Source organism: Canis lupus, chromosome 27 (genome assembly GCF_048164855.1).
Source record: "Canis lupus baileyi chromosome 27, mCanLup2.hap1, whole genome shotgun sequence".
Lineage (NCBI taxonomy): Eukaryota > Metazoa > Chordata > Mammalia > Carnivora > Canidae > Canis > Canis lupus.
Genome location: NC_132864.1, coordinates 41,586,791 through 41,611,231, shown reverse-complemented (window position 1 = coordinate 41,611,231; position 24,441 = coordinate 41,586,791). Strand labels below are relative to the sequence as shown.

The following is a 24,441-nucleotide window of genomic DNA, read 5'->3' as shown; positions in this document are numbered from 1 at the left end:
GCCCCCTATTCCTTTTCATTCCCAGGACGGGTTCCAACGTCTCTCGATGAACCTGACCGGTGGCCAACAACGATCGTCTCTTTGCAGATAAAGCATTTCTTTTTGCTGCGTGTGTAAGGAAGGCCCAAATGAGTGTGATTAGAACCACGCAGCCGTTGCCTTTGTGTGAGCTGCACCCTCCTGGGCGGCCCCGAGGCACCCAGGACGTCAAGAAATGTCTCTCCCCCATCGGGTCTTGGACGTTGAGGCTGCAGACGGACTGGGAGCGAGGATGCTGTGCTGCGTTACTTCTTAAAAACCGTAGTCACTGCGCTCAATATCCAGTTCATCTTCGGGGGCCGGGAGGCTCGCTGAACGGTCCCGCGGGAGCTGCTGCTGCTCCTCCTCCTTCTCTCTTTTTTATTTTTTTATTTTATTTTATTTTATTTTATTTTATTTTATTTTTTTTATATTTTTTAATAATAAATTTATTTTTTATTGGTGTTCAATTTGCCAACATACAGAATAACACCCAGTGCCCATCCCGTCACGTGCCCCCCTCAGTAGGCCCGTCACCTAGTCACCCCCACCACCGCCCGCCTCCCCTTCCACCACCCCTAGTCCGTTTCCCAGAGTGAGGAGTCTTCCATGTTCTGTCTCCCTTTTTGATATTTCCTACCCATTTCTTCTCCCTTCCCCCCTATTCCCTTTCACTATTATTTATATTCCCCAAATGAATGAGAACATATAATGTTTGTCCTTCTCCGATTGACTCATTTCATTTTAGATGCAATTCCTCAACATATAACGTACTAGCGGTGTCAGAGGTAGAGGTCGGTGATGCACCCAGTGCCCATGACCTCATGGGCCCCCCTAGGACACAACTCTTACCTCGGTGCCCTCCCCCCCGCCCACCCCATGGTCCTCATCCCGTCTCTCCCATCCTGGATACTCCTGGGTCTTCTCTTGGCTCCCTGGACATAGCACCGTGTATACACCCGCCTTCCATCCCCACCTGGAGCCTCACCTCCAGCAGCCACCATCTCCCAGCTGGATGCCCCCACCGCCCAGGCCCTCATTGCTACCCCAGCCTCAGTTTCCCCACCACACAGAAGCTAAAACCCTCCCTTTTGCTTCCATTTAAAAAAAGGGGGGGTGCCTGGGGGGCTCAGCAGTTGAGTGTCTGCCTTGGGCTCAGGCCGTGAGCCCGGAGTCCTGGGATTGAGTCCCGTGATAATATACCCCAACCTGCCTGACGTGTTCTCATGCACATGGGCCGGGGGCTGAGAGCAGAAGTGAACTGTCCTTGCCATAACGTGGCATCGGGGGCACGCACCTCAGGCCCTCCGGGAGGTGGGGACAGCACGCCAGGCTCCAGGAAGCTCACGAAGCGCAGTAGTGAGCTGCCCGTGGTTCTGGAGGCTGCAAGCCTGAGACCAGGTGCCAGCGGGTTGGGTAAAGCGCCTCCTGTGGGCAGCAGGGCTCCTGCTTCGTCCTCCCACGGTGCAGGGGCTGCAGGCTCCCTCTGGGGCCTCTTTCATGAAGACCCCGAACCCCAAGAACTCACATGACCTATATCAGGTGGCATCGGCCTTCATCACTGGTCCCGCTGCTGCCAGCTGAATGTTCCACTCCAAAACCACGAATTTTCTTTTTTTTTTTTCCTCCCCTTTGTCTATTCTGTTCATTAGAAACAAGTCACTAAATCCAGCCCACACTCAAGAGGAACTAAGCTCCATTTATTTCCAGGAGGAGGGAAGATCTACTTGTATTGCCTGGAATGTATCCGTTAGAAATGTGTCCCTTTCCCCCTATTTATTTATCCAACCGCTTATTTAATTACTGTAGATTAACGAGCAACTATTACATAACAAGTTCTTAAAGGCACGTCGTAGCCATCAGTCATCTGCCTTAAGCGTCGCAGTGGCTTTCCTTTATGCTCCCTAAAACCCAAACCCCTCTGACCGGGCCCCTGTGCCCGGTCCCACGCTCCCCTCCCCTCCTTGGCTGTAACTGGCCGTACTGTCCCCACCGGGACACTTGCAAACGGGTGGCCCCTGGCAGGAAGCCTCTCTTGCCAATGACCCGCTCCAGAGTGACCCAGGTTCCACTCACCTCGACCCCCCAAGTCGCACCTGCTGCACCTGGAAACTACGATTATTGCAGTGCATGGGTTTGTCGCTGGATCCTTGCCCCGCGTCCCCCCGGAGCGTAGGGCCCGTGAGAACACGGCTTGCAGCCCCCGAGCAGCAGCCAGGGCGCCACGCCGATGGGGTTAGGTGAACATGTGCAGACAGAGGGAGCAAGGGGGTCCGCGAGACCCCAGGCAAGAAGGCCGACCGCAGACAAACGCTGTCGTCGTCGGGGCCGGAGGCAAGCAGGACTGACCTTCCAAGGCCTGTCACCTGCTGGCTGTGCTGCTCACTCATGTCACTGACTCATGATTCTTTCATTTCTGGAGATGTTTCCCTCCCCACCTGGTGCCCACGAACCCACGAACCTGCTGAGCTCGGGACGGGCCCAGGGGTTGGGCAGGCCCGTCACCGTGGTAGTGCCAGGGCTGTCACCAGTCCCCAGGAATAATTGGCTGACGTCGCCGTGGCGCCGGGCCCCCGTCCAGTGTGACCGGTCCTGGCCTCGGCCTCCCCGGTCCCCAGCCGACACCTGCTGCCGGAGCCCCCGCATGCAGCCCACCCACACCTGGGCCCGGGAATAGACGGCCGGGTGGCATCTGTGTGCCCCTTGCTCCACCTGCAGACCTGGGGAGGATGGGCCTGGGGACAGGCCTGCCACCTGTCCAGCCATCCCTGGGGCCACACTGCCCGCCGCCACCCCTTACCTCCTCGCCCTCACGAGGACCTCCGCACGGTGCAGAAAGCAGCAAGATCGCTCACAAAAGCTGCACCTCAAGGGGGCTCGGCAGAGAGAGGAGGCCAGAAACGAGGTAAGACGGCGCTGGGGGTCTCAACTTCATCTTAAACCCCTGTGATCCGTGAGCACAAATTTAATCCTGATCTTTTAAAAGGGTCTAAAAGTAGGGCGCGGCCCCAGAAGGCCGGGATGACAGGCTGGCCTTGCCCGGGCTGGAGCAGGGGCAGCGGGGCGGCCACACCAGCCACCGCCACCCCGGTGGCATCTAGGAAGCGGCTCTGCCTCCTCGCCAAGCCCTGCTCGTATTGGACCCTGGGCTTTGCACATTCCTCTCCTCCTGCCTGTGAGTCTCTGGATCTCCTCTTCCTTCCCACTCTCTGGATCTCAGCACTGCGTCCCCTGCAGAGTTTTTTGGTTGTTGTTTTTTTGGCGACACGCGTAAGAACCAATAATCCTGGGACCCCTAGCTTCTCCCGTCCCAGCGGCAGAAGTGTGTCAAGTGTGCGTGCGTGTGCCAGCTTCTCAGCTGCACTCAAAGGCCCTGGGGGGTGGGCCCTGGGCTGGCCTGCTGACCCCCGGCCCCACGATGGAGCCTACAGACGGCAGCAGATGGAGCTAATCAAGGCCTTGAGGATTTCATCAAAAGATGATTAGGAAATAGTTTTGAATAAATAAATAAATAAATAAATAAATAAATAAATAAATAAATAAATAAATAAATAAATAGGAAATAGTTTTGAATTTTCGCCTTCAACAAACGCTCTTCGAAGGCAGGCGTTCAGAATCACGAGAAGGAGGTTGTGATGCGCTGGTCGCACTTACTCCCCAAGTATCGGTGCTATTAACCCCAAGTACAAATCCCCACGACTCACAGAATGCCTCTAGCTTCCACTGCGCCACGGTCTCCAAATGAACCACTGCTATAATCTGAAGGGCTATTACCGTTCTGGCTTTTTTTTTTAAGATTTTTTTTTTTTTAATTCTAATTTTTTCCCTAGTTTTGTTGAGATGTAATCGACATGGAGCACTGCATTAGTTTAACTGCACGGCATCGTGACGCGATATACATACATATTGTTTATTATTTGTTTGCATATTTGGCAGCATCTTAGCTCCTTTTTTAATTTTTTGTTTTGTTTTGTTTTTAGCTCCTTTCACTGTACTTCTAGCCTATTGATTTCCAGTTAAACAGAGCTTGAGCAACCAGAGAGAACTCGGAACTCTTCTACTGTAGAATTATTTCAAAGAAAATAAAAATGACGAGTTTAAAGCGGATCGATTAGAATTCTTTGCAAGGGCTTCTTGTTTTCCTCTTTCTTTTTTTTTTTGTTTTTTGTTTTTTGTTTGTTTGTTTGTTTGTTTTCCTCTTTCAACCCTTAACTTATCAGGGCAAATTAAAAAACAAAAAAAAAACAAACAAACAAAAAAACACCTGGGAAATCCCATATTTCCAAGTTGTTATTTAACTAATATGAAACTTCCTATACAAATACAAATTTTCCTTTTCCCACAGGTTTCTTTCTTCAAGATGCTGAATTATTGACCACAAATGAAATTTTAGAGGAAAAATAAAACCAAAAAGAATCAGAGAATAGAATCTCCAATTTTATAAGGCACGTGAATAGGAAAATAGAATTTAGTGGACAGGCCAGCTTTGCCAGAACAAATCCGTTCTGTTTACTGAGGTCTAACTTATTAAGTATGCTTCCCATGAAATTGGGAGACCATCACTTGTCCTTTTAAAGAAGAAAAGCTACATAATTAGGTAAGCCGAGAGAGCAGCTCGCTGAATAATGCATAGTTTTCAGTATTAGCGACTCAACAGCTACATCCATACGGATCCTAACAGTTCGCATAGTACCGGTTACCTTGGCAACCCAGTGAATGATAACAATTGCATGGAAAAACATGTTGTGCTTGTTTTAATATTATCCTATGATCGTAAGGTCCTAGAGACCTGGGAGGCTAATCTACGTGCTCAATCTGGAAATGACGGGTCATCAGAGTCAGGGACCCGGAGACCTGTTTCCAGGAGATGCTCTGAGTAAAACGTCAAAAGGATTTGGGGCAGATAGTTAGGTCCGAGAACGCCAGAGACCTCACAGAGACCTCACAGAGAAACTGGGGACACACGAATGTCCAGACACCTGGGCTTAGTGTTGAACCATGGGTTCAAGTTCAAGCCCGGTAGGGAATGTTTTGTTTGATGCTAAGCCAGGAGGAAGCCACTCCGACATCCTCAGGGAGTGATCAGAACCATGGCTAAGGGTGTGCAAAACGACAAGAGCTAGGTTTCTGCTTCGCAGCAGAACAAAAGGTCTAATTGACTTGTGGAAGCTTCCGGAAATCCTCTTCCACAAGGAGGAGTTGATGGAGGAGGAGCAGGCAAGAAGCAAGCAGTGGGAGAAGAGAAACAGCGAGGTGCCCCGTTTCTCCCCCGGGAGCAGGGGTGATGAGGGAACACCATGCCGGGAAGCAGGGAACTCAGGGCGGTTAGGACGCAGTGGGCAGGACACCCGCGTGGCACGGTCTCAGCCTTCCTGGGAAGTGAGGGTCAAGAAGAGGAGATGACGGACGCCTGGGTGAAGCGTCTGCCTTCGGTTCGGGGTCCTGGGATCGAGCCCCACATAGGGCTCCCTGCTCAGCGAGGAGCCCACTTCTCCCCCTCACTCACTCCCACCCCCACCCTGCTTTTGGTCTCTCTCTCTCTCAAATAAATAGATAAAAACCTTTAGAAAAAAAAAAGAAGAAGAAAAAGAGGAGATAAAATGGTTTGGGCATCTGAATAATCCCAGTGGATGTGAGCCACCGTGGCTCACATGACTCATGACAAAAGCCCAGGAAAGCCCATCCCACAAGTGTGTATGAAAACATCCATGTCTTCCGTGAATGCCATTAGAGGTAACAGGCATGCAAATACGTTTTCTTTTTTTTTTTTTTAATTTTTATTTATTTATGATAGTCACACAGAGAGAGAGAGAGAGAGAGAGAGAGGCAGAGACATAGGCAGAGGGAGAAGCAGGCTCCATGCACCAGGAGCCCGATGTGGGATTCGATCCCGGGTCTCCAGGATCGCGCCCTGGGCCAAAGGCAGGCGCCAAACTGCTGTGCCACTCAGGGATCCCGCAAATACGTTTTCAAAGAGAAGCTCCAAACACTTCCCCATTCTGAAGGCTGTTTACATCATCCCCTCAGAGATAGGAGATGCTGTTGAACACCACTGGCCGCGCTTCCTTTCCTCTAGGTGGGCAGGAGTCAACGGAAGATCCACCATAGTGATAGGAATACCTGACATTCCACGGATGCTTCCACAGGTGCTTGAACGGCTCACCCTGGACTTGCCCTCCGTGTGAGCACATGAGCACGTGAGCTCCATGAGTTCACTTGGAGACCCTCAGAGGGAAGTCTGCAGAGGGCTTGGGTCCAGATGTCCATTCCAAATGCAGATTCCAAGGCTGTGGGTTCAGAGATTTTTTTAACCTGCTTACAGGGGGCCCAGGTATCTATATTTTCAGGAGTTTCTACAGGGATTTCTGATCCATGCGAATCTGAGAATTTTTTTTTTTTTTAATTTGTCAATCTCTCCATGGAGCTTGACAAACAGTAGGAAGCTGCACTCTTTTACCTAATGGAATACTTCCGTAGAGGGATGAGAAGAGGAACACGGGGAAATAAAGTGCAACAGTAAAAAACAGCACGCCGAAATAAAGCTTATTATCCAACTCTCAGCCTTCGTGCTCACATAAAACTGCTATTAGTTTCTTAGATACCCGTAGAAATACCTCATGGTCATACCAATATTACAGCTCGTACACGCATGCGTACATACCCTGCTACAACGGCAGGGGTAGAAAAAGAACGGGAGCATACGCTAACATTGCCCTGTACCTCAATCTTTTTCATTAAAATATATCTAGGGGCGTGTGGGTGGCACGGTCGGTTAAGCATCCAACTCTTGGATTCGGCTCAGGTCAGGATCTCAGGGTCCTGGGATGGATCCCTGCATCAGGCTCTGCGCTCAGCGCAGAGTCTGCTTGGGATTCTCTCTCTCCCTCCATCCTGCCCCCCCCACCCCGGCTCATGTGCTCTTTCTCTCCCTTTCTCAAATAGATAAATAAATCTTCATAAAATTAATAGATAAAATAAAATATATCTACAGGGCATTATTCCAAAAGCACACATACAAGTTTCCCTCATTTTAGAAACTATTGCATGAGGGACACCCGGGTGGCTCAGCAGTTGAGCATCTGCCTTTGGCTCAGGGCATGACCCCAGGGGTCCCGGGGTCGAGTCCCGCATCAGGCTTCCCGCAGGGAGCCTGCTTCTCCCTCTGCCTGTGTCTCTGCCTCTCTGTATCTCTCATGGATAAATAAATAAAATCTTTAAAAAAAAATAGGAACTATTGCATGTAATTCCATGAAAGAGAACATATGTTATAATCTACGGCCACAATAAATACAATTCATCTAATTCACCGCTGATGGGCATCCTGTTTCCAGCATTTGTGATCACAAGTGATGAATGACGTCTCCCGGCATCTCACAGCCGCTGGTGCAAGTAAGCGTGGGAACGGGTGGTTGTGTCTTCCTCTGACTCCAGGAACATGTCATGGTCGCTAGTGGTGTATCTGCCGTCCTCGACGACCGGTGGCACACACTGGCCCACACACAAAAATTTTGCCAGTATCACCGAGCACGTCGGTCCGTCTGCCTTTCTCTATCACTTTACCTGCCTTCTACACCTTTCCCTTCGGTCTTCCGGGAGATAAGAGGGAGACCCATTTCTCTTCTACGACTCCACGGTTTGACTGCCCCTGTTTCCTCCATCCTACGCTCGTCTGTGTCCTCAGTGTGCCTTCGCTGTCTGCTCGACTGAGGCTCTACACTGGGCAGACGACCCGGGCCTCGCCGCGGTGTGAGCGTGTGCTGAGCGGCCGCTCGGCTCCTCTGTACAGAGTGTGGTAGTGTATATCAAGCTATCGGGTCCAGAGGGCCTCTTCCAGATTCCAACTAATATCGAGAATTTTTTAAAGATTATATTTATTTATGCAAGAGAGAGAAAGTGTGCAGGGGAGAAGGAGAAGCAGACTCCCCACTGAGCAGGGACCCGGTGCAGGACTCGATGCCAATACCCTGAGATAGTGACCTGAGCCGAAGGCAGGTATTTCACCCACTGAGCCCCCCAGGCTCCCCGAGGATTGCAAATAACGTCCAATGTTCTTTCCTGGAGCAACGTTGGGAGCCGTATAGTAATACTGCTGCATCCACCAGTACTGCTGTGACCACATTCATGCACCGGACGCGAGCCTGCGAGCCACCGAGGTGTGCACGATGCCTGGGTATCCGTCACCCTGGTTCTAAGGCTAGAAAGCAGTCAAGGTCATTTAATCCTCTATCCATACAAATGCTGTTGGAACTTCTCAACGGGAAATGTGCCTTCTGAGCGTCCCTCTTTACCCGAGAATCGTGCATCCCTTACTCCACGTACACGTCTTTCTTCAGAGCGACGGTTTCCCTTTATAACGGCGTAAATTAATAGCCTTCCTGCTTCTCCTCTCCCCACTGTGAAATAATTCAGCGTTCCTGGGTGCTCTGTTTTTATGAGTAAGCAGGCACGAAAGATTAGAAAAAGAATTTCCGCACGATGAGGTTTCTTGGCAAAATAACGTATTAGCTAAACGGTGCCTAGTGAATCACCTGTGCACCAGCAGCTGGTTGGAAGGCTCCACGGGAAATGACAAAATAAGCCCTGCTGAAGATTTTTCAATATTTTGCCATGTGGTTGTAGATTTCAGAGTCTCTTCCTGTCAGTTCGATGCCACGTTTCTTTACAAAACTGACAGGCGACTGACAAGGCAGGAAAAAAAGTTAGAGGACGCGGCTGGCGGTGAAATCTCACAGGATCTTTCCTTCGGGGGTGTGGAGGGGGGATTGAAATGCTGATTCTAAGTGCACAGCGCGTAAGCTAGAACTTTCAGGAATTAAGGGGCAAGCTCCAGCGGTCAGACCGCCCGGAATCGGGCCTGCCTCCTCCTTGCCCTACAACCCAGGGCGCGTTTCCTGGCCTACCTGTGCCTCGGCTCCCTGGTCCACCAGACAATCCTCCCCAGGCTCTTGCGGGCCGTGGGTGGGGGGTGGGTGAGCCATTATGGAGACAGCCCTGGGGACAGCGCGTGGCTCTGTGGCTGGAGCAGTAAGAGCTGGGCGTCCCGGAGCTTTCTGTGAGATTCCGGGGAGGAGGATGAGGGTTTTCAACTCTACGCGGATCCAAGGCACCTGGCGCCGGGTCATGACACTGCACGTTGTCTAGTAAACCCTCAGCTCTCCAAACAGTGTTGCCAACAAGCATTAACCCTGCCAATCGGGGTGCCTGGGGTGCTCAGGGGTTGAGCGTCTGCCTTCAGCCCAGGGTGTGACCCTGGAGTCCCAGGATCGAGTCCCGCATTGGGATCCCCGCAGGGAGCCTGCTTCTCCCTCTGCCTGGGTCTCTGCCTCTCTCTCTGTGGGACTCTCATGAATAAATACATAAAATCTAAAAAAAAAAAAAAAAAAAAAAAAAAGCTGTGCCAATAATTGTAGCCCACAGATGGGAACGGAAGGATGACTTACAGAGGAGAGAGGATGGGAATAGGGACCCACTGCTCCCTTGGTTTCCCGTCATCCTGGCAGTGCTGAGTCTGTTCCTTAACATGTTTGCTTCTCTCTTGACTCAAGATCCGAACCCTGTTCCCCAGGTTAACGTTTCCAGCAGGCTTTCCCACCTGCTGTCTCGCTCCACCGCCTGCAACAGTGTTGCCAACAAGCATTAACCCTGCCAATCGGGGTGCCTGGGTGGCTCAGCGGTGGAGCATCTGCCTTCGGCTCAGGTCTCGATCCTGGGGTCCTGGGATCGAGTCTCGCATCGGGCTCCCCACACAGAGCCTGCTTCTCCCTCTATGTCTCTGCCTCTCTCTCTCTTTCTGGGTCTCTCATGAATGAACAAATAAAATCTTAAAAAAAAAATGTGATGATAAATCCAAAATACATCCCACCACACTGACTTTGGTTGTGGCGCTTAACGATCTGGGGCCTCAATCAGATTTTTCAAAAAAAAAAAAAAAAAAAAAAAAGGTTTCCTGTAACGTGGTATGAATACAGGCTCATTGGATGGGCCAGCTGGGCCTCAGAGAAAGAGGCCAGCTTCTCAAGTGAAGGGTAGCTCAGGCATCTCTCTAAAGTTGGGTATTGGATTGTTCCGGTCGCGGGAAGAAAGACTCGTGAGTTGTTCATCTTAAACAGGATGTCTTTATTCAGGACCTGGTTTCGGGGCTTGGATTTTTCCACAGACTGTGAGGTTGCTTCCTCCCTCTGTTCTTTCAGGTGACAGCCTAAAGGGAGAATAAGGAGCCCTGGTTCTTGTCCAATTAGGTATGCTTCCCCCGTGTCTGAATCAACGGCCTGTGTCTGCCGTGCATGCGTGAAAGCAGCAGTGCTGATGCCATCCTGAACATGACTGTGCGGACAAGCAGGTACCCTGTGTGCCAGCCCAGATCCTCCACAGTCAGAGTCCAAAGTTCAGGCAGGCCCTTCTAATAAAAATGAAAAAAAAAGTGGAATTTTGGCCAACTAAATATCAGAAGGGAGCATTTCAGAGTTTCATGCGGGGACCCAGTGAGCACCACTGGGGTGGGTGAGCCTAAATGGTATCCATGTTCAAGTACAGACCTACCCCCAGATACGAGGGCCACGCGATCCGCACAGAAGTCACAAAATCAAGAGATCTGGGTTCAGGGTGTAGCTTTGTCACCCAGTAGCTCTATGTCCTTGGGAAACTCATTTAACGGAATAATAATGGAAGGGCAAATGGAAGTCAAATGATGGGAGTTTCAAGTTTTTAAAATAATATAATCTGACAACAGATCCTGAGTTCACCCAGGCCAACCCCTTCAAAGACGAAGAAGATAGACGCCGGAAAATAAAACATTGTTAGACTAAAAGGTGAGTCTCTTTGCTCTTAAGATGCTTAATCTGCCGCAACTAATTCTGCAGAACAAATGTAGATTGACAGTTACTGTACGAAGTAAGTGATGATACAAATAAGTAGGTCACGTATTCCACACAACAGCCCATAGAGGCGATGATGCCATTCCCAGGTCATAGAAACGGGAGCAGAGAGGGGTTAAGTAGTCGTTTCAAGGCCACCCAGTCACTGACTGAACCAGGCAGCCGACCCAAGTCTCTCCGACATTGAAGTCTGTGCTCTTAACCCTTCACCTTACTGCCTCTGGATGGGAAATTAGATCCTATTACATGCTAGGCCAGCGACTGGGCATCTCTGTCAAGTGTCTTGTCTTCCCTGGATCTCATTTTCTTCATCTATTTAAAAAAAAAAAAAAAGTGTTGGATGACACAGTCCCTTCCAGGGAGAATGTCTGCCTCTTCCAAGCCTCTAGTCCTGAAATGGCACATTTCCCATGCTTTCAAATTCATGGGGTCTTCCTCTTGCCCATAAAAGCAACTCATCAAAAAAAAAAAAAAAAAAAGTGACTCATCTCATGTGTAGGAAAGTGGAATTTACCGTGTATTCCTCTGTACACTGTTGCCTATCAAATACATGTAAACAGAGCATGCAACTCTTGATCTCCGGGTCTTGAGTTCGTTCAAACCCCATTTTGGGGGTAGAGGTTACTTAAAATAAAATAAAATTAAAAATTAATAAAAAAGAATTGGGAAGAATGTCACAAACTGACTTGGAGGTTGAGAAATTTGGGGTCTCCTTTTATGAAAAATGCATTTATTACCTATCTAACCAGAACTTTAAAAAAAAAATCTATATGTGGATGTTTAACTTTAGCCCCACAAATTGAAAAAAGGAAATATTTTCTCAATTGCTTTGGTTTTTATACCTTATGGTTCATCTGTTGCCACAGCACTGATTGTGGTGTCAAAATGCACTGAGCCACGCTCGGGGACAATCAGGAGAAAGGCCAAGTGAGATTATGTCCAGGCCTCAGTAACCCGTGATTACTCCACTGATTGTGAAACAGGAATTTTAAACACAAGAGACCTGGCTTCAGGCTGTAATTCTACCACTTTACTAGCTACGATGTATCCTTAGGAAACTTATTTAATGAAATAATGCAACAGCTTGAGTTCTTGAGTCGGATGATGGGAGTTCAAATCCTGACTCTGCCAGTGAACATGGTCACAATAGTGAACTTGTCTTAGTTGTAGATTGTCACTGTGATTGCCTGTCCCAGAAAGGATGTTGGAAGGATTAAATGCAGGTGCACCTGGGGGGCTCAGCGGTGGAGCATCAGGTCATGACCCCTGGGTCCTGGGATCGAGTCCCGCATCGGGCTCCCTGCAGGGAGCCTGCTTCTCCCTCTGCCTGTGTCTCTGTCTCTCCCTCTGAATCTCTCATGAATAAATAAATAAAATATTTTTAAAAAAGAAAGGATTATACCCAGTATTGTATTTTACAAAGCAGCTATCAAAGGGCCCCCATCCTATTTAGCTCTCAGAGTTAGCTTTTATGAATGGTATCTGCGCGCCTGTGGGGTCAAAAAATTAAATTAAAATAAAATTTAAAAAAATGAATGGTATCTGCATTTTAGTCTTTTGTCAGGCACAAAAGACTAAATATGTATGTAATATTTATATGTATAAATGAATATAAATATGTATGTAAATATGTATGTAATAGTCCCCTAAAACCAGGATATGCGTGCATGTACCTCCCAGGATTGTAGTCCCGACCACACGCCAGAACCCAGAGAGAAGCGCTCTGCGAACTAAAACCATCACATTACCATTTAGTTAACATACGTGATCTTTATAATATGATGATTTTGTATTATTATTATTATTTTTTAATTATCCATTGAGTGCTTAGAATGTAAAAAGCCCTGCGCTAGGCAATAGGAGAAATAAAAATCAGACACTGGTTCTGTGCTTAAGGGGTAACATGAGAGTCTCAGTGCTGCTGATGGAGTAGAAGGAGACACTGGGTGCTAAGTCAATCCTTTGCAAGAAAGTCTCTGAAGTGAGTGTTGACAGATGGAAAGGATTTAGACACGAGAGGATGAGGAGGGTGAGAGAGAAAGAGAGAAGATTCCCCAGCCAGGAATGGTGGGCAGGGGAAGGGGGGGGCGAGTATTGAGAGTGAAGCCCGATTGCAGAAGACGTTAAATACAGGAAGAGCAAGTGGCCCACGTTAGATGAGAACTTACAAGGGACTCGAGCACCTGGGCGGCTCAGTCAGGTGAGCGTCTGACTCGGGGCTTCAGCTCAGGTCATGGTCTCAGGGTCCTGGGATGGAGCCCTGGGTGCGGCTCCTTGCTCAGCACGGAGTCTGCTTGAGATTCTCTCCCTCCCTCTGCCCCTCCCCGCTGGGCTCTCTCTCAAACAAATAAATAAAATAAGTGATTAAAAAGGAGAGTCTGGGGGATCTCTGGGTGGCTCCACGGTTTAGCGTCTGCCTTTGGCCCAGGGCGCGATCCTGGAGACCCGGGATCGAATCCCACGTCGGGCTCCCGGTGCATGGAGCCTGCTTCTCCCTCTGCCTGTGTCTCTGCCTCTCTCTTTCTCTCTCTCTATATATCTATCATAAATAAATAAATAAATAAATAAATAAATAAATAAATAAATAAATAAATAAATCTTAAAAAAAAAAAAAAAGAATAAAAATCTTAAAACAGGGGGAGTCTGGGTGCAAAAGATCCCATAGAGAAGGAATGGAGGAGACCGGGATGCTTTGACGTCCACCACCCTTATTCTGCGTCTGTGTTTCACAAAGAAGGAAGCCCGTCAACGCGCACGTCAGATTTAGCCTCATAAATCTCACCTTCGAAACCTTTCACGGTCCGTCCTCCCGAAAGGCAATCTTTAATCACACTCCTCACCAACGACTTTGGGCACTGAAAACCGTTCTGGCTATTTCTATCTAGTGCCTGGCTATTTCTCTTTGTCTCCCGTGTACGCATCCCGGATTATAACCCATCCTTCCAGTCCCAGCCCCGTGCCCTCCATGTGGGATGGAGTCTTCCTGGATGATCTAGACCGCGTCACTCTCTCTGCGTGCTTCGTTACATATGGAACGGTGACATGGAAGAAGGATCGCTGACCCAGGAGTAAAACGGAAAGGTCCCCATTCTGACGGAGGGCGCATTATTTAGTGCCATGGGTTTCTTGTCGTGTAAAATGAGGGGTTTATGCATTAGCTAACTCTAAGGTCACTTCCCATCATTCGTGCAACAAATAAAATGAGCACCCCCCACCCCGCGCTAAGCTCTAGCCAAGGTGCTGAGCGTACAGGGGTGAAGAAGACCAAGTATCTATCGATTGATCGGAATATGATTATCTCCCTTGAGTTCGGTGGTTCTCAGACTTTCACCCGCGCCAGAATCATCTGGGGGGCTTGCTGAAACCCAGATTTCTGTGCAGAACCCCCCATTCCTAAGAGTTCCTGATACAGTAACTGCTTTGGAGTAGGGCCCCAAACTTCACTTTTCCAAAATGTTCCTAGTCTGGGGCCACACTCAGGGAACTTCTGGTCTAGTGGAAGGGCTGTCGGCCTCTTTTGCTGCTGTATTGTCGGTGCCTATAATAAATATCGACGGAATAAAATAATAAATGTCAGGCACTTTGTTCCTTGACAAAGCGGAGTGTCTTTCTTTGGGAAAGTTTTTTTTTTTTTTTTTTTTTGTGAAAATTATAGTTCAGAAGGGAAAGAGCAATTCTACTCAAAGGTACATGAGTCACCATCACCAGGAAGATGCAGAGAAGGGTCGGCTTATCCACAAAGGCAAATGAAAATTATTTCCAAGCTAGAGGAAGGAGGAGGGGTCACGGAGAACTTTGTGGACAAGTGCACTGCATCTGTTTCTTGCTTCAGAGATGCCAGTTACGGCTTAAAATCAGCGTTTCTGGCGCCTCTCTTTCGGAATTTGTCTTCTCAGTCTATGTGAGTCTCTTGCACTACTCCCAAAGCCCACAGAATCTTCACATTCAGGTATGAGTTTTGGAATCTGGAAATGGCTACGTATTTTTGCCAAGTCTGGTCTGAAAGGGAGGGGATCTGATTGCATGACTCCGTTCTTTGTGGACAACGAGGTGTGCTTTCGAGCTAAGACACCAGTTTTCCAGTATGACTTATAAACAGAGCCCCGACACAGTTTCCGGGTAGGGAGTTTAAAAATCATTTGGAGCCATGGAAGCTTCCATGGATGAAGGTCATGGTTTCCGAAGGTGACTGAAGAAGAACGGCCCTCATGGGGCCACTTGTTCTGATGTGTTTAAAAATCACTCTTAAAAAAAAAATAATAATAATAATTAAATTAAATTAAGAAAAAATAAATAAAAATAAATAAAAAGCGAATCACTCCTAGTATACTGGGTACTTTGATTTACTGAAAGAATCAGCACTTAAACACGCAAGATGCCATGCACAGTTTTCTTCCAAATATACTGTGGACACTGTGTTTTGGTACTAAAAAAAAAAACGCACACGGGTTTCTAAGGGCTCTCAGTAACTCTGGCCCACTCAGCTAGTAATAAATAATTGGTTTTTGTGTCCTGGGCCTTGAGCTCTGTGCTTGGTCGGATGGGGCCTCCAGAAAGGGGGTCGTAGCAAACCACTCTTCTGGCCCAGAATTAGGAGAAAATACGAAAAGCCTCTGGCAACAAGTATACGGGGAGCCTGCTGGCCCCCAGAGCTCCTCAGCCACTTGCCCACTGTGGGAGCCAGGGGTCCCTTCCGTCGGGGGGGGCGTGGAGGGGCGGCTGAAGACAGTGACAGGTTTTCTCCAAGACCACTTGCATCTCACACTTCTCAGCACAGTGCGCTCAATACAGATAGAAACCAAAGATTTAAAAAAAAAAAAAAAAAAAACCACCCAAAAACGAGGGCACACAAGTCCATTTGTTCAGATCAGCTCTCCCGGTGGGGCCCCCAGACCAGGGCTGGGAGCAGAACCTGAGAACCAGCCAGAAATGCACATGCTCCATGCCCGCCCCGAAAATACTCGTATTATTGCTAATTACTATTATCACAATAGTGAGTTGGGGGCGGGGGTGGGGGGCCGAGGTGCAGCCACCTGACCTAACAGCCCATGGTTCCAGGTGGTTCTGCGGCGCCCCAGGTCAGACATCGGCGGGTAAGCCCCGCGCCCTTCCACGAGTCTGACGGCCGGTTCTCGCAGCCTTGTGCGCAACATCCACAGGATCACACACATGGCGTGTGTTGAACAATTAAAAAAAAAAAAAAAAGTCATGGCCTGTCTCTGTAAAGAGATGGTTCAGAGTGGAGGCAAACTGACTTGTTTTCCTGAAGGACAAGACCCCCTGGCCCAGGAGGAACCGGGGCCCTTGGTTTCGTTCTAATGATGATGTGCGGAAACCAAGACAGAAGAGAAGTCATGAAATGGCCTTACTCCCTGTGGCCCACGGACACGTCCTTGAACCAGGCAGAGGGACCCTCCTCTTGGGGCTCAGCGGCCTCGGTGTGGACACTTTGCTGAGGGCAACAGGCCATCCTAGCCCGGCCCCCAGGAGCCTGGGAGTCTACTTTAACATCAAAAACTCCCTTTGGAAGCTTCCTTTATCTTGAAAGCCTCCAAGACACATGTCGGCGACCGTCCCCCAGGCACGCGGCTCACCGACGTAGTGTGAAGGGTCCCAGGACTCAGGCTTTGGTAGACGGTAGTAAGTGACCTTCCCCCAACAACAGCTGGGCCCCCAAGGTCCTGGAAACCTTGCTGCCCAAATTCCTCAGGGACTCACACTCTCCCTAACACCCTCCCAACGTGGAAGTATCTAATGGAGCCCTGGTGACCCCAGGGCAGCTCTTTCCGCCCATGCCCTCTGTCCCCGTGCTGCAATAAAGTCACCTTTTTTTGCACCCAAGACATTTCAGGAATTATTTCATGGCCATTGGCTTCGAGCCCTCATGTCTTCTCCTACATCAGTGGGTTCCTCGATGCCTGAGGGGACATGTAGACCAGCCCACAGTCCTCCACAAGACCCTAGACCCCAACTAAGACAGACTCGTGCTCCTTTTTTGAGGCTCCCAGGTGCTCCCTCCACACCTGCTCTGTCTGTACCATAGTCGGTGAATTCCACTCCCACCTCCTGCTGGCTTGCATCTGCTCTCCGTCCTGTGGGGAGCCAAGTACCCTCCTGGCTGGTCCTGGGGACCCCCTCTGGGTCCTCGCACCGGACCTTCAGAAAGAAGATTTTATCGGGGGATAGAAGTGCCCTTGGTCGTTGGCAGATACAAGTAATCGTGTGGCTTTACCAAATAGCTACGCCCAGGCCTGTTTCAAGAACTACCAAAACACGGGGAGGTAAGTGGGTGCTTTGTCTTCTCTGCAGCTCAGGGGTCCTGGCCATGTCGGATCTGCGCAGCAGACCGCGAGACTCAAGCTACGTGGCCCAGTCTGTGGACGTGGCCTTGAGTCTCACCATCCCCTCAGAAGGTGGACGTGGAAGAGAGCGATTCTCTGCTTAGGACTTAAAAGACTTCAACTCTGGGTGAGCACACTCCTTGCACATATAATGCGACCCCCATATGCAACTTAATTTTTTTTTAAATATTTATTATTTATGACAGACATAGAGAGAGAGAGAGAGAGAGAGAGAGAGAGAGGCAGAGACACAGGCCGAGGGAGAAGCAGGCTCCATGCCAGGAGCACGACGCAGGACTCGATCCCAGGTCTCCAGGATCGCGCCCTGGGCCAAAGGCAGGCGCTAAACCACTGAGCCACCCGGGGATCCCTCGCAACTTATTTTTTAACCACGTTTTAAAGAAGCAACGAAATGAGTGAGGTTCATGTTAAAATATACTTTAATCCAGTGCATTAAAAACATTTCAGCGTGTAAAAAGTACAAAGTTAATGAGATAGTTTCGCTTTTTAAAAGTCTTCAAGATCTTGCATGTATTTACGCGTAGAGGCCATCTCAAAATGCTAAATTTTTAACTAGAAAGACTTGTTTTGTTTAGACTTAAAATTTGGGGCAGCCTGGGGGGGGGGCCCTCAGTGGTTTAGCACTGCCTTCAGCCCAGGGCCTGATCCTGGGGTCCCAGGATCGAGTCCCACGTCAGGCTCCCTGCATGGAGCCTGCTTCTCCCTCTGCCTGTGTCTCTGCCTCTCTCTCTCTCTCTCTCTCTCATGAATAAACAAAATCTTAAAAAAAAAAAAATTGTCATTGCAAAAGTCGATTTCATACCCAAGTGGTTCCAAATATACTAAAAAGGCTTTCAGTAGCCTAACTAGATATCGGTTTCTATATTTAAATTAAAAAAAAAATAATAATAAAACTGTTATAAAAAAAAAAAAAAAAGGACAACCACTGGCCCCAAACGGTGTCACTTAGGCCGACTTTCCCAGTCCAGGTAACACCCAGTGAAAGGCCATTCCCGCCTCCCCAGGAAGGGAGCCCCAGCTGGGTCAGCCAGGAGACGTCCCCTCCTCCCAGCACCAGGGTCTGCAACCTGCAGGAGGAGCCCCCTGCCTTCACCCTGGGAGCCCTCCTGGGAACAATCCTTGTCTCTGGCTAACAGCTTCCCTGCCCCAGCCTCCATGGATCAAAACCAAAACCAAACATTCTGTGGGACAGCTGGGGGCAGCGGCATGAATCCCTGAACGGAGCCAATGGGATCCTCCCGTTCCCTTGGCTGGTTCGCACAGTTCGCAGGATGGGCTTCTCCCTGCACCCCGGGCCCTGGGAGCACCGCCTGGGTCCCCAGGCACGGGAAGCAATCTAGGCCTGCAGGGTGACAGCCCTGCATCCCTGCAGCTCCTCCTCTGCAGCCCCAGGAGCCCTGGGTCAGGGAGCAGCGTCAGCTCGGGGAGCACCAGGTGAGGAAGCATCATCAGCTCCGGGAGCACGGAGTCGGGGAGCACCGTCTGCCCAGGGAACCCCGGGTCGGGGAGCAGCGTCAGGTCGGGGAGCAGTGTCGGGTCGGGGAGCCCGGGTCGGGGAGCAGCGTCGGGTCGGGGAGCCCCGGGTCGGGGAGCAGCGTCGGGTCGGGGAGTCCGGGTCGGGGAGCAGCGTCAGGTCGGGGAGCCCCGGGTCGGGGAGCAGCGTCGGGTCGGGGAGCCCCGGGTCGGGGAGCAGCGTCGGGTCGGGGAGCCCGGGTCGGGGAGCAGCGTCAGGTCGGGGAGCCCCGGGTCGGGGAGCAGCGTCGGGTCGGGGAGCAGCGTCTGCCCAGGGAACCCCGGGTCAGGGAGCAGCGTCAGGTCAGGGAGCCTGGGTCGGGGAGCAGCGTTGGGTCGGGGAGCCCCGGGTGGGGGAGCAGCGTCAGGCCAGGGAGCCTGGGTCGGGGAGCAGCGTTGGGTCGGGGAGCCCCGGGTGGGGGAGCAGCGTCAGGCCAGGGAGCCTGGGTCGGGGAGCAGCGTTGGGTCGGGGAGCCCCGGGTGGGGGAGCAGCGTCAGGTCGGGGAGCAACGTCGGGTCAGGGAGCAGCGTCGGGTTGGGGAGCCCCGGGTCGGGGAGCAGTGTCAGGTCGGGGAGCAGCATCAGCCCGGGGAGCCCGGGTGGAGGGGCAGCGTTAGGTCGGGGAGCCCGGGGTCGGGGAGCAGCGTCAGCTCAGGGAGCACCGAGTGAGAAAGCATCACCAGCTAGGGGAGCACGGAGTTGGGGAGCACCGTCGGCCCAGGGAACCCCGGGTCAGGGAGCAGCATCAGGTCGGGGAGCCATCGAGTTGGGAGGCACCGTCAGGTCTGGGAGCCCCAGGTCTGGGAGCAACGTCAGGTCGGGGAGCCCGGGTCGGGGGAGCAGCGTCAGGTCGGGGAGCAGCGTCAGCCCAGGGAGCCCGGGTCAGGGGAGCAGCGTCAGCCCAGGGAGCCCAAGTCGGGGGAGCAGCGTCAGGGCGGGGAGCCCCGGGTCGGGGAGCAGCGTCAGGTCGGGGAGCACCGAGTGAGGAAGCATCACCAGCTGGGGGAGCACGGAGTCGGGGAGCACCGCCGGCCCAGGGAGCAGCGTCAGGTCGGGGAGCCATCGAGTTGGGAGGCACCGTCAGGTCTGGGAGCCCCAGGTCTGGGAGCAACGTCAGGTCGGGGAGCCCGGGTCCGGGAGCAGCGTCAGGTCGGGGAGCAGCGTCAGCCCAGGGAGCCCGGGTCGGGGGAGCAGCGTCAGGTCGGGGAGCCCCGGGTCGGGGAGCAGCGTCAGGTCGGGGAGCACCGAGTGAGGAAGCATCACCAGCTGGGGGAGCACGGAGTCGGGAAGCACCGCCGGCCCAGGGAGCAGCGTCAGGTCGGGGAGCCATCGAGTTGGGAGGCACCGTCAGGTCTGGGAGCCCCAGGTCTGGGAGCAGCGTCAGCCCAGGGAGCCCGGGTCGGGGAGCAGCGTCGGGTCGGGGAGCCCGGGTCGGGGAGCAGCGTTAGGTCGGGGAGCCCGGGTCGGGGAGCAGCGTCAGGTCGGGGAGCACCGAGTGAGGAAGCATCACCAGCTGGGGGAGCACGGAGTCGGGGAGCACCGCCGGCCCAGGGAGCAGCGTCAGGTCGGGGAGCCATCGAGTTGGGAGGCACCGTCAGTTCTGGGAGCCCCAGGTCTGGGAGCAGCGTCAGCCCAGGGAGCCCGGGTCGGGGAGCCCGGGTCGGGGAGCAGCGTCAGGTCGGGGAGCACCGAGTGAGGAAGCATCACCAGCTGGGGGAGCACGGAGTCGGGGAGCACCGCCGGCCCAGGGAACAGCGTCAGGTCGGGGAGCCATCGAGTTGGGAGGCACCGTCAGGTCTGGGAGCCCCAGGTCTGGGAGCAACGTCAGGTCGGGGAGCCCGGGTCCGGGAGCAGCGTCAGGTCGGGGAGCAGCGTCAGCCCAGGGAGCCCGGGTCGGGGGAGCAGCGTCAGGTCGGGGAGCCCCGGGTCGGGGAGCAGCGTCAGGTCGGGGAGCACCGAGTGAGGAAGCATCACCAGCTGGGGGAGCACGGAGTCGGGAAGCACCGCCGGCCCAGGGAGCAGCGTCAGGTCGGGGAGCCATCGAGTTGGGAGGCACCGTCAGGTCTGGGAGCCCCAGGTCTGGGAGCAGCGTCAGCCCAGGGAGCCCGGGTCGGGGAGCAGCGTCGGGTCGGGGAGCCCGGGTCGGGGAGCAGCGTTAGGTCGGGGAGCCCGGGTCGGGGAGCAGCGTCAGGTCGGGGAGCACCGAGTGAGGAAGCATCACCAGCTGGGGGAGCACGGAGTCGGGGAGCACCGCCGGCCCAGGGAACAGCGTCAGGTCGGGGAGCCATCGAGTTGGGAGGCACCGTCAGTTCTGGGAGCCCCAGGTCTGGGAGCAGCGTCAGCCCAGGGAGCCCGGGTCGGGGAGCCCGGGTCGGGGAGCAGCGTCAGGTCGGGGAGCACCGAGTGAGGAAGCATCACCAGCTGGGGGAGCACGGAGTCGGGGAGCACCGCCGGCCCAGGGAACAGCGTCAGGTCGGGGAGCCATCGAGTTGGGAGGCACCGTCAGGTCTGGGAGCCCCAGGTCTGGGAGCAGCGTCAGCCCGGGGAGCCCGGGTCGGGGAGCCCCGTCCTGCAGAGCGAGCCGCCGCGCGTGCGGGAGCAAAGCCCGGCCCCGTGGGACGCCCACACTGGGTGCCCGCGACCTGGGCCGACCAGAGGCGGGCGCGGCCGGGGTCCGCCCCGCAGCAAACCGAGCGCACGCCCGGGGAGGGAGCGGGGAAGCCCCGGTCGGTGGGCGGTCTCCCGCGGGGCAAACGGCCTCCAGAGCGCCGTGACGTCGCGGCGACGTCCGCTCCCGGCGCCCACGGCGAAGCCGCTGCGGCCATCTTTACTGCGGTCAGCCCTCCGGGGGCCGTTCCGGGCGGCCGCGGCGGCTCGCGGTGGGAAGCCTCCTCGCGAAAGGCGCGCGTCGGAGCGCACCGGCGGACGCACTCGCGGGGGCGGGCGGAACGATCGGGCCGCGCCTCGGCGGTTTCCGGGCGGACGCCGGCCGTCGGCTTCCGCTCCTCGGCGGAAGCGAGGCCGCCGAGGAGGAGGACGAGCGCCGGCCACCGCCGCGCCGCGCCGCGCCGGGCCGCCGGGAGCCATGTCGAGCCTGGCGGTGCGGGACCCGGCCATGGACCGGTCGCTGCGCTCCGTGTTCGTGGGGAACATCCCGTACGAGGCGACGGAGGAGCAGCTGAAGGACATCTTCTCGGAGGTGGGCTCGGTGGTGAGCTTCCGGCTGGTGTACGACCGCGAGACGGGCAAGCCCAAGGGCTACGGCTTCTGCGAGTACCAGGACCAGGAGACGGCGCTGAGCGCGATGCGCAACCTCAACGGGCGCGAGTTCAGCGGCCGCGCGCTGCGCGTGGACAACGCCGCGAGCGAGAAGAACAAGGAGGAGCTCAAGAGCCTGGGCCCCGCCGCGCCCGTCGTCGACTCGCCCTACGGCGACCCCATCGACCCCGAGGACGCGCCCGAGTCCATCACGCGCGCCGTGGCCAGCCTGCCGCCCGAGCAGATGTTCGAGCTCATGAAGCAGATGAAGCTGTGCGTGCAGAACAGCCACCAGGAAGCGCGCAGCATGCTGCTGCAGAACCCGCAGCTGGCCTACGCGCTGCTGCAGGCGCAGGTGGTCATGCGCATCATGGACCCCGACCTGGCGCTCAGGATCCTGCACCGCAAGGTCCACGTGACGCCGCTGCTGCCCGGCAAGGCGCAGCCCGGCCCCGGCCCCGGCCCCGGCCCCGGCCCCGGTCTCGGCCCCGGCCCCGGCCCCGGCCCCGGCCCCGGCCCCGCCGCCCCGGCCGTCCTGCTGGCCCAGCAGAGCCCCGCCGCCCCGCAGCCGCCGCACCTGGCGCGGAGGCCCGTGAAGGACATCCCCCCGCTGATGCAGACCCCGATCCAGGCCGGCATGCCGGCGCCGGGCCCCCTGCCCGCCGCGGGGCCGGGCCCCGGGCCCGCCGCGCTCCCCGCCGCGGGCGGCATGCAGCCGCAGGTGGGGATGCCCGGCGTGGGGCCCCTGGAGCGCGGCCAGGTGCAGATGGCCGACCCCAGGGCGCCCCTGCCGCGGGGGCCCATGGCCGCGGGGGGCCTCCCTCCTCGGGGGCTGCTGGGGGACGCCCCGAACGACCCCCGCGGGGGGACCCTGCTCTCGGTCACCGGGGAGGTGGAGCCCCGAGGCTACCTGGGCCCGCCCCTGCACCACGCGTCCGGCCACGCCAGAGACTCGCACGACCTGCGGGGCGGGCCCCTCGCCGACCCCAGACTGCTGATGGGAGAGCCCCGGGGGCCCATGATGGATCAGAGGGGGCTCCCCATGGATGGCAGAGGGAGCAGAGATTCTCGAGGGATGGAGACGGAAGTCCTAGAGACCAGAGTGCTGGAGAGAAGAGGGATGGAGACCTGTGCGATGGAAGCCAGAGGCATGGACGCGAGAGGGATGGAGATGCGGGGCCCCGGCCCCGGCCCCGGTTCCAGAGGCCCAATGACTGGGGGAATCCAGGGGCCCGGGCCCATTAACATGGGGGCGGGTGGTCCTCAGGGGCCCAGACAGGTGTCGGGCATTTCAGGGGTGGGAAATCCTGGAGCTGGCATGCAGGGGGCGGGCATGCAAGGAGGGGGCATGCAGGGGGCAGGCATGCAAGGAGGGGGCATGCAGGGAGCAGGCATGCAAGGAGGGGGCATGCAGGGGGCAGGCATGCAAGGAGGAGGCATGCAGGGGGCAGGCATGCAGGGGGCAGGCATGCAAGGAGGGGGCATACAGGGGGCAGGCATGCAAGGAGGAGGCATGCAGGGGGCAGGCATGCAAGCAGTGGGCATGCAGGGGGCAGGCAAGCAAGGTGGAGGCCAGCCTAGCAGTTTCAGTCCTGGGCAGAGCCAGGTAACTCCACAGGATCAGGAAAAGGCAGCTCTGATCATGCAGGTTCTTCAGCTGACTGCAGATCAGATTGCCATGCTGCCCCCCGAGCAGAGGCAGAGCATCCTGATCTTAAAGGAACAGATTCAGAAGTCTACTGGGGCTTCTTGAGCGGTGTCGGGAGATAACCGGCAGTGGTCTCCGAGTTTTCCTGTAGCATGGAGGGTGGATGCAGAAAGCCAACGTCTGCATCCCCACGCTCCAGTGATTAGGGTTTCCCTTCCTGATTTCATCTTGTCTTTTTATTTTCCTTTTGTTTTCCTTTTTAATGGGAGCGGGGGGGGGGGGGGGCGGCACAGGGGGAGGCAGGATTGGGTCTGTTCACTTTTACTCACTGTATATACACAAGAATAACTCTGAACGTGGTTATACTACACGGAGTAAGATGACAACGCAGCAATACTGAGAGTGTCTACAATATGTTAAACTACATTTTTTGAATACCGAGTAAAACAATGTGAAAACTGCACATAAGGACTAAACTATTGACCTGTTAAAATGGTAACGTGCTAAAACAGTTTACGATTTTTGGTTGTGTAAGAAAATAAAGACGTTTACCTCAAAATTATCAGATACATTTTTTTTTGGTAAGCCGTTTGAAATAGCAAATGCTATTTTGGGGACAGGAGATGGTTGTATTAGGTTAAGCATCGTTTTAGTGGAATTATTTAAAAATGTTGGTGCTAACAGGTTAAGTCTCAACTTGTGGTATTAGAACTGGATGGTGGGTTTTGTTTTTATTTTTGTTTTTTTTTTTTAGTTTGTTTTTTTGTTT

The 24,441-nt window shown here is 54.0% G+C and overlaps 2 protein-coding genes across 7 annotated transcripts in view; one reads left to right on the top strand and one right to left on the bottom strand.

Moving 5' to 3' along the window:
- PRKG1 (protein kinase cGMP-dependent 1) overlaps window positions 1–24,441 on the bottom strand; it is a 1,198,973-nt gene that overhangs the window by 510,173 nt on the left and 664,359 nt on the right. The gene's annotated exons all lie outside the window — the stretch shown is intronic.
- CSTF2T (cleavage stimulation factor subunit 2 tau variant) lies at window positions 21,772–24,231 on the top strand. Its single transcript, XM_072803728.1, has one exon. The coding sequence runs from the start codon at window positions 21,852–21,854 to the stop codon at window positions 23,775–23,777; it is 1,926 nt and encodes a 641-aa protein (XP_072659829.1). The 5' UTR covers window positions 21,772–21,851; the 3' UTR covers window positions 23,778–24,231.